Source organism: Prunus persica, chromosome G4, assembly GCF_000346465.2.
Source record: "Prunus persica cultivar Lovell chromosome G4, Prunus_persica_NCBIv2, whole genome shotgun sequence".
In the NCBI taxonomy this organism is placed as follows: domain Eukaryota; kingdom Viridiplantae; phylum Streptophyta; class Magnoliopsida; order Rosales; family Rosaceae; genus Prunus; species Prunus persica.
In genome coordinates this window covers 4,025,107-4,037,581 of record NC_034012.1, presented here as the reverse complement: position 1 = coordinate 4,037,581, position 12,475 = coordinate 4,025,107, and the positions used below count along the sequence as shown (strand labels likewise).

General features: G+C 36.1%; 2 protein-coding genes across 4 annotated transcripts; one reads left to right on the top strand and one right to left on the bottom strand.

Moving 5' to 3' along the window:
* On the top strand, positions 1,542-5,239 carry LOC18778995 (peroxisomal (S)-2-hydroxy-acid oxidase GLO1). 3 transcript variants are annotated; one of them, XM_007211404.2, is made up of 13 exons: positions 1,567-1,714; positions 2,368-2,445; positions 2,555-2,728; positions 2,872-2,996; positions 3,167-3,213; positions 3,383-3,460; positions 3,597-3,721; positions 3,852-3,918; positions 4,023-4,085; positions 4,171-4,240; positions 4,350-4,450; positions 4,709-4,813; positions 4,926-5,215. In XM_007211404.2, exons 3-13 carry the CDS (start codon positions 2,592-2,594, stop codon positions 5,109-5,111), a joined length of 1,104 nt encoding a protein of 367 aa, XP_007211466.1. In that variant the 5' UTR covers positions 1,567-1,714; positions 2,368-2,445; positions 2,555-2,591; the 3' UTR covers positions 5,112-5,215. The 3 variants fall into 3 exon arrangements, with proteins under 3 accessions (XP_020418579.1, XP_007211466.1, XP_020418580.1); XM_020562990.1 differs by lacking the exon at positions 2,368-2,445 and having other exon boundaries at positions 1,542-1,714; positions 4,926-5,239; XM_020562991.1 differs by lacking the exons at positions 1,567-1,714; positions 2,368-2,445 and having other exon boundaries at positions 2,617-2,732; positions 4,926-5,239.
* LOC18778454 (protein TIFY 5A) lies at positions 7,266-8,392 on the bottom strand. The gene is made up of 2 exons (XM_007212175.2): positions 8,165-8,392; positions 7,266-7,697 (listed from the first exon to the last, which is right to left on the bottom strand). The coding sequence occupies exons 1-2, from the start codon at positions 8,330-8,332 to the stop codon at positions 7,491-7,493; spliced, it is 375 nt and encodes a 124-aa protein (XP_007212237.1). The 5' UTR covers positions 8,333-8,392; the 3' UTR covers positions 7,266-7,490.

Here is a 12,475-nt window from a genome sequence, read left to right as displayed (position 1 = left end):
TGAGTCCGTTCGGACATTTGGCATCAACAGAATTCAACCAAGTTTTTGAGTTTAATGATTAGCATTACATTAGCAATGGTTTCAATATTGATCCTTCGGGAAAGTTTAAAGGAAAGTTGAGACACCTGACGTTTTCAACTTAAAGGTAATTTGAAGAACTTGAATAAGAACCAAGGTTTTGCAATGTAGGTTTGACGATCATAACATAATCAGTTGCTGAATTGGACTTGCAGTGTTGCAGTGTTTTATTTGTTAACCCAAAAAAGTTTCAGTCTTTCAGAGACTTTGGCTTTTAATGGAGTTCTGGTAGTGGTATCTAGTATCAAAAGCTGATGATCAGTCTTAACTCTCAGGTCTTATCGATGAGTGTGTTGTCCATATTTTTACAGTCTTTTTACGAAGGAAGCAAAGGCGTGGGATCTAGCAATGAAGGGCCTGCGTGGCAAAGACAAAGAAAGAGATTCTAGTTTCAAATATTTTTCTTTTTTAAATTAAAGAAATCACAAACATCAGTCGATTCATCAACAGATTGTTCATAAGAAGTGAGCTTCATCAATTTGCAATCAGAAGCACAAGTTGCTGAAACCTGAAAGAGCAGTTTGAATTTTGTTCATGGCAATATTCAAATTAATTATTGTTATTTTTAAACTCTGTCCTATGGTTTTCTTTCATGCATGACTCTTAAGATTTCAGAGGGACGGACTCTCAGAGAGACGGGCCAACGGCTCACTACTAGCAACACCGATATTGTCTTTAACTTAACCACCTACAAAACTCAATAAGTATAAAATTTTATCACAAAAGACATCGATACTACATTAATAACATCATCCAAATGTTTTATACTGTCCAAAAGCATATATTCCCTTACGTGGCACCTTGTGTCTTATATACAGCAAGGCAACTTGCATGCATCAAATGAATAAATAAGAACAAGAGGAAAAGGAAACAAAATAATTCAGTACATGCACCTCATATGGGCCCACAAAAAAAGTAAAATTGGAAGTATTTAGAATGATTTTGAGTTAAAGAATGTAAACCTCTAATTTAATAACCTTAAAAGATAATACCATTAACACAGTAACAGTCCTTGTCATGCATTACGGAATTATGTATTTCCACATCAGTTTCCATCCAAAAGATTTTTAAAAATCTAATATACATTTTTATTTTTTATTTTTGAGCATTCACATCAAGGATGAAGATTCACATGTTCATGTGACCTATGTACTTTCAGAGCAGGACAGCAGGATCATTCACATTCACATTCACATTCACATTCACATGTTCATGTCACCTATTTCTGATTTTAAAGAAGAAAAAAATTATGCTTGTGCTGTATTCTAATTATTATTTTGACTAATATATTACCTACAAAATTGTTTTCCCCTTGTGTATATATGGAACGAGCATGCAGCAATGATAGTCAACCAAATGGTCTCAGCAAAAGTCTCACGTTTCCAAGAAACAGATTGGTTTCAATTTGCTCACCTTTAAACCAAACCAATCCACTCACATTATTATTTTTCTTATCTGATGATGCTTACCTCTTTTGTCTTCACCCATTATTCTTTAATACTTTTCTCCAGTCACTGCATTGTATCAGTATCACTGCGGGAGTTGTCGTTCTCTCTTTTTTCTCTGCAATCAAGGTTATCTCCAGCTCCTCTCTGTTTCTTCCCTTCATTCTCTCTAAGTGGAGGAAAGCCAAAAGGTGTGTTCTTTGCTTCACAATTCATGCAGCTTTCATCTTCTTGAGTTTGTCGTTACACAATTTGATTCTGTGTTTAGATTAAATGATTGAATTTCGACATGGGTTTGATCAAAATCATGTATGGTACTGTGAAAATGAAGTCTTGTTTTCTTCCTCTTATATCAAATCGGATACATTTCTTTCTTTTTTGCTAATCAAATTGGCATTTTTTCCATTTCTTCCTTGTTTGAGTATTTTCTCTTTGTTATTTTCAATCCCATATTGTAATTTGTGTTTGCTATTTTGGATTATAATGAGATTTGTTCAAGCTTAATTCTGATATTATTAAGTGGGCCTAATTACACGTTTAATTTACATAAGTAGCCCATAACTCATGAGTTTGATCGTAAAAACTCAATTGAAGATGGCCAAATAATGTATTGAGAGAGTAGGGCTCACATACCCTGCAGTCAAAATCAAAGAAAGTTGGAAACTTGGAAGCCACCGCTTTCATGGTTGGACTCGTGTGAGACTTGAAAGCCCTTTTACATGGTTTGTTTGTTGCCTTCCGCATGAGTTTTGCAGAAACAACCAAATGAAGATGCATCCAAGTGTGTATATCTCTAGGCCCAATTAGGCAGTGGGGCTGTTTTCTAATTCTCTTTTAGTACCAGGTTGCTTTTGCTGATTCATAGCTTCTTCTATTACTATGCACCTAGAACTTAGGATTGCGTTTTGGGCACACAAACCATGTAAGTCTTGATCAGAATTTTTATTCTCACTTATTTCACTGTCTCAATTAACATCACATAAGATTCACTTGATTTTCAAATTCCAATTACTTATTTGAATTTGTTTCAGATTAGTGAGAGGATAGTTTAAGCATATAGTTGCGGAGATGGAGATAACCAATGTTTCTGAGTATGAGGCAATTGCAAAGCAGAAATTGCCAAAGATGGTCTATGACTACTATGCATCTGGTGCAGAGGATCAGTGGACTCTCAAGGAGAACCAACATGCATTTTCCAGGATTTTGTAAGCTCTTCTCTTGCTAATTGATAATCATCTCAAAAAGTAGTTTTCTTTTTCTTGGTATTTTGGGCTAGATTTCATTGTACTTTTCCATTGAAGCTCTTTACTCAAGTTGTACTTTTGCTGTTTTGTTTCTGATGGAATAGGTTCCGGCCTCGTGTTCTTATAGATGTAAGTAAGATAGACTTGAGAACAACTGTGTTGGGTTTCAATATTTCAATGCCCATCATGATTGCTCCTACCGCCATGCAGAAGATGGCTCATCCTGAAGGTATAAGCCCCTTTTATTTGTACTTTTCTGTGACATACTACTTTATGTAAGTTGGATAAAAATATTTAAACAACAATTGGAATACATTCAAAGCTCTTTAAAGTTTTTATTTGTCAAGTTTTTCCTATAAAGCAGAGATGGCTAAATGTAATTTTGTAATTCTCAATCAGGAGAGTATGCAACGGCAAGAGCAGCAGCCGCGGCTGACACAATTATGGTTTGGCATGGCACCATATTGTTATATCATCTAATATTGAATTATGTTTTCTTATCACAGTTTGTTTAAGTGTTGCCTTTGAGGTGCAAGCCAATTAGTGGATAGCTTTGTTCTTTGGCTTTCATAATAGCTGTATCAGTAACTCATATATGCATATTGGTTGTTATAGACACTGTCTTCTTGGGCTACTTCCAGTGTCAAAGAGGTTGCATCAACAGGACCTGGCATTCGCTTTTTCCAACTCTATGTGAGTTTCAAATTCATCCCTCACTGTTTTCTGTTACTTTCCTGTTTCGCTTTGGCTAAATTATATATTTCCTTTCAAGGTTCTCATTTGTTTTGTTTTGTTAACTCTATCCATGATTGTTGTGCTTCTTGTTAAGGTGTACAAAGACAGGAATGTGGTCACACAGCTTGTCAGAAGAGCTGAGAGGGCTGGTTTCAAGGCCATAGTTCTTACTGTGGACACTCCAAGGCTTGGGCGCAGGGAGGCTGATATCAAGAACAGGTGAGCATTCATTCAAGAATATTATTTGGAAATAAAGAAAAACAGTTATTACAAGATGTTAGGTTGTTTCAAAACGCAGCAGAATCCTTAGGCTTTTATTTATCTTTTATAAGTTCATTGTATGTAACAGATTTGTTTTGCCGCCAAATTTGACATTGAAAAACTTTGAGGATTTGGATCTCGGAAAGATGGATAAGGTGGGTGACTTATATGACTTTAAATATCAGACAAATTATTTACTGTATAGGTAACTTCATTTGTTATTATCCATTCCTTGACCATTTTGGTGATGAAATTCTAGACCAATGATTCTGGACTTGCATCATATGTTGCTGGACAAGTCGACCAGTCTCTCAGCTGGAAGGTAAAGATGGTTGCTTCAATATAAGATAATTCAAACAAGAAATCTGAATTAATAATTCAAATGATTCTCTTGGCCACATGCACAGGATGTGAAATGGCTTCAGACAATCACCAAATTACCAATTCTTGTAAAGGGTGTAATTACTGCTGAGGATGGTAAGTAACCATATCCCTGAGTCAACATTCCAATACAAAACTAACTTCCCTGCTTTATCTGTTATCGAAAATTTATGGCCAACTCACCATATATCTGCTAACAATGCAGCACGACTAGCGGTACAATATGGAGCTGCAGGAATTGTCGTCTCCAATCATGGAGCTCGCCAGCTTGATTATGTCCCTGCAACTATTATGGCTTTGGAAGAGGTACATTTGCTTCATTCATAAATCTGATTTTATCAATTCGTTTAACACTGATATTAGTGTCCTGAAGTTGTTGAATGACTTATAAAGTTACGGAGGAGTATTATCCTCTTCAACAGTTTATATTCATGAAACTCTAGCCATTCTAAATCCCAACTAGTTCCCTTATATTTATTCTTTATTTTGCCCTTATTTGGAACACTTCTAGGACTATATCTTTGGTGTATTTTTAGATTATGACTTTGTTGAGATGGCTTATAGGTCGTCAAAGCTGCACAAGGCCGAATTCCTGTGTTTTTGGATGGTGGAGTGAGGAGAGGAACTGATGTTTTCAAGGCTCTGGCTCTTGGAGCATCTGGTGTATTTGTGAGTAAAACATATGTCACTTAACACTTACATCAGAAATAGGATCCATTTTGTTGCCTGCCTATGATTTACATAGTAAAGCAATGGATTTGAAACAATGCCTATATTTCAGATTGGTAGACCAGTGGTGTTCTCGTTAGCTGCTGATGGTGAGGCTGGTGTAAGGAAAGTACTTCAAATGCTTCGTGATGAGTTTGAGCTAACAATGGCGTTAAGTGGATGTCGTTCGCTGAAGGAGATCACCCGCGACCACGTTGTGACTGAATGGGATCGTCCTCGGATTGCTCCCAGATTATAATTGCATTGAACTGTCAAAATTTTCCTGTCTTGAACCCTCATGGTTCAGAAATTATATATTTGAGAACTCAACTTCTATATTGGGAATCAATGGTGTTCAATAAAGAGCTTTTCCTTAGTTCACTTAAAGTGAAAATTGACTTAACAGCCCTACACTAATTAATTTGTTGCAGACAAAACAGCTTAACAGCATCAGCACTAAAAGCCTCATGGCTAGTTCACCTCACTGTCCCAACAGTAAAAAAAACATAGCTTCTTGCAAAGATTCCTAACCACAGTTCGGCAGAACATAAAAAAGAAACTCCCCTTCTGCTGCTGCGCCAAACACCACTTGCTTGGACAGCCAGGCTATGGAATAAGAAAAGATAGACTAGGTAGGTAGGTAGGCTGCTGAAAGGTTTTATATAAGTTTGTCATGAGTGGAGCCAAAATATTGGACCAGAAAAGTTTTGGAAATTGAGGAAAGCCTAAATGGGAGGTGGTGGAGAGAAATCCAATTTCCAATTTGTTGTGTCATATCACCTCATTCTCATTAGCCGTTAACCACAAAAGATGAACACCAATAAAGACATTTAAAACGTTTCATCGATCTCTTCAAAATCATGGGCAGAACAGCAAACTTGATTTGCACAAAAGTTTTCAACAATTTGACGTGAAATACTGTGACAAGAAATTGCAACCACTTTTGTTCTCCTGTTTTAAAGTTTTCTCGGTCAAGAAAATTACAAACCCTTTTAAATTATGATGGTGTCATTTCCAGCTTCGTGATGCTGAATGATGGCGCCAGGCAACAAATTTATTCCCTTTGCGGTTTCATACACTGTTTTTTGCATAATTTTCAACCCCATTGCCATTGCCACTTGCCATTGCTGTTGCCATGTAACTTAAGGGAACCTTCCAATTTGTGTCCCACAAAGTGCAATTTTCCAAACAGAAGTTGGAAAAGCAGACTACGTGGTTCTCATAAGTTTGTCGTAACTTAGCTATGAGTGAAAACATAAATATCTTTCCAGGAAATTGCCATGCAATTTCGCATGACAGACACCTATTTCCAATAATTATAGCTCCAACACCATTTTCTAATTTTCCGTGGCTTTAATTATAATTCAATTTAACCTTTATTGGTTAGTTTAATGTGAAAACCTAAGTTCCGATAAGTCTAAACACTTCACTAAGTCAAATTAAGGGATTTGACCTCAAGTGGTTAGCGGTATTTGCTTATTTACTTGAAGTCCTGCATTCAAATCTCCACAATTACAGTTAACTACATGTGTATCTATATTATGATTAAATTAGCTGGGAGGGTTCTTTTTTCAGTCTCTTTTTGCCCATTTGTTAGGTCAGAGTGTCTAATACTTAAGTAATTGGCCACCTAGAGCATAAATATAGTGATATGAATTTCATATAAAAACTCCAAGGCTACGTACCTAGCTAGATCAATTGTATTCCCGTCACTCTCATTCTCTTGAATCAGAAATTAGTTCGAGAAAGCTATGAATACAGAAAGATCCCAATCAGAAATTAATTCTCCTGAATCATGTTAATTACTTTGGCTAAATTTACTAATTAGGAATGGGAGAAGTCATGAATCGAGGAATTTAGTCAAGGTATTAGATCAACTACTCCCCCTAGTTGATCCCATTCCTCATTTTGAGGATGTTCGATTACGGATTTTAAGGTGTAATCTACATAATTTTTTATCCTAAAGTGTTAGTAAACACGGGGAAGTCAAGATTAGAATCATTCTAATACCCATGTGTTAGTTCATACAAGAGAAGCATGAATTGGAATCATTCCAATACCCATTCCTGATAAGTAAACATGTTAGTATAAATTTTGCCCGAAATATGTGGTCTATCATTCAAGCTTTATACACCTCCACAATTAACTTGCTAATTAATTTATGTGATTTGAACCGCAATTTGTTGAGAGTGTTCGCTGACCAAGCTTAATTAGCATTGATAAAAGAAGATTGTTTACTGCATGCACAAATCATGAAGAATTTTCTGAGATCTGTTCATAGAAGTTTGTGCTCTCTTTTTTGCCAAATTTTATGTAATTTTCATAGATCTGTTCATCTCATCATCATCCCCATTAAAAAAAAAAAATCGTGTCATAATCCGATAGCAAAATAAAACCACGTGACAAGAAGATCTTAAATCACTCAAGACATAATATATCATCAGGATTTTTTTGGCTTTAAATATATGGATGAACATGATTTGAAGCGATTAATGTACAAGAAGGCTAATATATCATCATTTCGTTAAGGATTCCTAGCTAGATACTGTCTACAAATCTCCCTTATCGCTTCGATTAACAAACAAAAAAACAAAAAAATGCAACCAAATTTGCAATTAATCAATCGAAAAATGGGTTTCTAGTGATGGTATGGAGATGTTGCTTGAACCCTATGCTTCCTCTTCTGCAAAAACCTCTGGAGTGATCTCTTCATAGACATGCCAGCAACAGGGCTACACAGTGGAGACATCACAGTTGGTGAAGATAGTTCTGATCCACTTGGAGTGAATGGACTCTTTACCCTTTCCTCCATTTCTCTGTTTGCAAGAAAAAGGATGCTTCTAGCCTGCAAAACATTTCATTAGCATAATTAGTTAGAGGATTAATGAGAAACTTTCAAATTAACATTGCAACCTCCAAGTAATTCAACTTTTAAAATGTACTAATATTTAGGTTAGGTCAAATCTGTGGGTTTTTTTGGGTCAAAACCCAAGTACATATCTATATTTTCAATTTCTATGATTCTAATGATGAACAAATATCTTCCGTGAAATTTTGAGTCAACACACGATATTGGCGGGCCACCCACTTGTCGGCATGAGGCAGCCACAAATCTCTACAGTTCTTCATGCCTAACATATCTGCACAACTTGCTAAAAAAAGCTAATATTTCATTTAATCTATACTTAATTTCCCTAACAGACGTCAATTAGGCCAGTTGATCCGTTGGTTAAAATTTGTCCGGCCGACACCAAAACGAAAGATAAAAAGAAAACAAGAAGAAAAACTCTTAAAACAGATGAGATGACATACCTGAAGCTCTGTAACATCACGAGCGCACATCGCTCCATTATAAAAAATAGTCATCATCTGCTGCTGCTTCTGCAGCTGTTCTTCGTGTTGTTCTTGCTCTTGTTGTTTTTTATGGGTTTCATAAGAAGGATGAAGAAGCTGAAGCTCCAGGTTGCAGTTTCTCCTCATTCTGATTTCTTTAGAAAAGATGATGAAGAAGATGGAGGAGCGAGTGAGTTTTTAGTGTTATCAAATGAGACTTGTATTTATATATCTCGTGTGTGGCTGTGGGAAATAAAAAAAAGTGTTTCAAGGGCCCCACACAAACGTGACTTCGGGCTAAAAACTAAACACCTATCAAACACGTAACGCACGCACGTTTAATTTAAAACCAAAAGGGGAGGCCAGTTGCACTAGCGGCGGACGAGGATGGATGAGGAGGAGCTACCCATTTTCATTTCACGCACGTGAAAAACAATTTTTTCAACTTCTTTCTATTTTAACGTTTTTTTTTTCTTCATTCAATTATGCCCTCCAAAAACGGTACAGCTATCCATAGGTGCTGCTTCCTCCTTTATTTTCCTTGTGCCGTTCTTTTTTCTTCATTGTTTGGAATTTTCGACTGCTATCATATTCAGTCACGTGACTTTTAGTCGGCAGACTGACCACCACTTTCTTCATCATCGACCTCAACTTGTACTTTTTTATTTATTTATAATGAATTGTTTTGGTATTTGTATTTGTGCGTCGGTATACAACAAGGAATACGTGCCAATAGAAAGAGAACAAATTAAATGTGTAAATACCAAAACTGTGAGGGGACGTTGAATTTGGTTTCTGTGGCTGCTTGTCGGCTTGGTCACTTCTTGGCTGCTTGTCGGCTTGGTCACTTCTTGAAAGTTGAACCACACACAAACTTTGTATCAATTTATTTATTTATTTATTTTTCCATCAAGGAAGGGTTAGATGAATTGAACATGGTGCAAAGAGGAATTCTTGTGTTTGAGCCAGAATTTGGGTTTCTTTTTACCATAAACATAATTTCTTCTCATCATTTAATAATGCCTTATTTTAAAGGATTAGTTAAAAATCATAACCGATTACCGACGGGGTCTAACTTAGTGAAAAATAATCTTAATTTGTAGACCACCAGTTATTTAAGATTTGAATCCTCAAAGCCCCTTGATAGCATGCGTGTATGAAAAACCTCCCTCACCCTTGTATTCAAAAACCTCCCTCCCACGTCAATATCCGGACACAAATTACGCTCATGATGCCCAAAATTTACTCCAACAAAAGAAGAGCACCTCTTTTTATACTTTTTCTTCTCCTTCTTTATTTCTGTTATTGATTAAAATAAAATAAAAACATTCTCTTCATCACCATAAAGATGAAAAGTAGTGCTGTTTTACTGAAACGACGTGATTATTATCCACTTTTTTGGTGCTTAAGAAACTAATTAGATGAAAAAGCAAAACTGTGGTCACCACCAATTATTCGTACAAAAGTTTTTTAGTTATTAGAATTTCTGTATAAATTGATATGACAACTAAAATAACAATTATATCATGTGCATCACATTATCCCACCACCTCACATCAATAGACACGACGTCTACGGCATATCATAGTTTTCCACTCATTACGATTTAACATACCTCTCACGTGATTCACCACATCAACATTTGTAAGCCAATTCTTTTCTTTAAGGAAAACATTTTTTCCATTTCTAAGCCTTTTTTTTTTCTTCCTTAAATCACGATAATGTGAGTTTTCGAAAAACTTTCCTTTCAATATTACGTGTCGATATTGTCTTATTATTTCGATAATAAACGTATTCAGATAAATTATCAATATTATGTCGATATTGTACATGTATAATAACGTTATTTGAAAACTTTGTAGCAAGAAAAGTGGTATTATGAGCATTGCTAGATACTCTCACCAAATAAATCTGTGTACCGCACATGTATTTATAACATGTAAATAACATAATGATACACAACAAACACATCTTTAATGAATAAACTAAATCACATTTTCCATGCATCTTCAAAAGTTGGAGATGTTTTTCCGTGAACCAAACATGCCCATTGGGCAGTGGAGAGAAGCGGCGGTTCATACTTTCTATTAATTCGGTGGCCGTCAAACATTGAGTCCTTCCTCTTACTTCAAGTTGAAGTTAATCTTGTTTCTGGCCCGCCTGACCTGAGAAAAAAGGCAACTTCATTTTCTAATTTTCATGCACGTGATCAATACCCCTCTCCAAAGAAATCCAGCGGTGCTGAGCCGTGACTAGCCAGAAGCGTCGTCGGCTGGTGCGTGGGTTTATTTATTGGTTGCCAACTTGCCGTGCGCCACCCTTTTACACCATAAAATTAACAGATTGCAGCTCCGCATCAAGTCAATCACGAGGCATAGTGATACATGGTGTTATTAGTCCACATATCATATATGAGTGGATGACATGTTAATATGTCATGCACTTGAGTATCATAATACACGAGTTATAACATGAGTGAATTGTTAGATGTACGTAATAGTGCGATGCCGACCGATAAAATTTCCCGAAGATATGCACATTATTACATTAAGTTGTTGCAACTGGACACCACACAGATTTCCCAAGAAAATTGTGGAAACTTTCTTTCATTCTTAATTTTATAAAATTTGAATCGATTAAATGGGACAACACATCCAAAATTACAATTATTTTTTTCTTAAAAATAACCATGGCCAATTAGAGCACTTCCAGCAATGCTTTTTTTTTTTTTAGGGCAAAAAGCAGCTCAAGCTTGGAAGAAGCCCCCCAATAAGAGTCATTCCAGCGGGGAGCCCAAGCCCGAGGCTAGGGGCGGGCTGAGTGAAAAATCCATTTTCAGCGGGCCATTGCTGCCCGGGCAGGCTGTGGGACCCACGAGCACGGGCTGGCCCGAAGGCAGGTTTCGCCCGAGCTCGAGCCCGAGTTTTGAGCTAATGTCATCGCTGACGCCAAGCTGGCGTCAACCCACTCATTTGATTTTTTTTTCTGTTGCCACGTGGCGTCGTTTGGGCTCTCCAATCTGATTTTTTCCTCCAATCCAACGACAGTCAATTTTTTTGCAATAAAATACTGAAAAAAAATTCAGAAATTTTTTAAAAAATTACCCAAAAATTAATGAATTTTTTTTTCTATAAATACCAGCCAATTTTTTTTGAAATTTATCTGAAATTTGAAACTGAAAATTTAATCCGATTATAAGATATGAATAGTATTGACACGTAGAACCCCGAAAAAAATATCCAAATTAATTATTGAGGTAAAAAAATTTGTGAAAAAAATAAAAAAATGAATAGTAATTGCCCTTTGCCACGGCAACGGGTGGAAAAGGAAATGGCTTTTTGCAAGGGCAACTATTCACGTGAATAGTGGCTGCCCTAGTCCCCTCCTCCCCCTCTCCCCTTTGCCATGGCAAAGGGCAAATGGGTACAGTTGCTCTAAGGAAAATTAGCTTGGGCAAGAATGGACCCCAGTTACCTAGGTCAACCCAAAAGCAAAAATTACTTGAATTGTTGCAAGGGTTGCTATCCTCATGCTGATGTCAGCGTGACGTCAATGACCAATATATATATATATATATATATATGAAGAAAAAAAGGACAAAAATACCCCAAAAAATCATATATTTTTTTTTCTTCATAAATATCTAGCCATGTTCTTCACTTCCTACACCAAAACTCCATACAAATTCATCTCCTCACATCTCACGTCAATGTTTATCTTTACTTGCCATGGTAATGGATGAAAAAGCAAAATCACGTGAATAATGTCCATCCTTGTCAAACACTTTTATCATAATAAAATGAATGGAAGTGCTCTTACTTACATTTCCTGAAAATGTTGGACCCACAGTAAGAAGAGTCGCAGCATAGCAAAAGTTTTTTGTGAACTGCCTAATCTTTTTTATTTTATTGGTGAACTGCCAAAGCTGGCCAACAACTGCGTAATCTTTTCAACTTATATGCTAATTCTGATTTTCTTATACTTTCCTGTGACTAGTATACTACTTGTATTTGTATATTCTTTCTTCATTTGTGTGCTGAAAAAGCAGCCCAACAAACCTGAAAAATCAGAGGATCGAAATACAACGTTTCTTGCTGTTAACAATTGACACATCTATTTTTTAAAGTTTCATAAAACCTTAAATTCCCTTAAAAAATTATTAGTGGACACCACGACGTATCATTTTAAACCAAACTATTTATTTAGTACAATCATATTAACTTATCCTACAAATTGAATATCAGAGAAAAACTAAAGAGTTGTTCGCAGTCCATCATTATAGAAATCAAA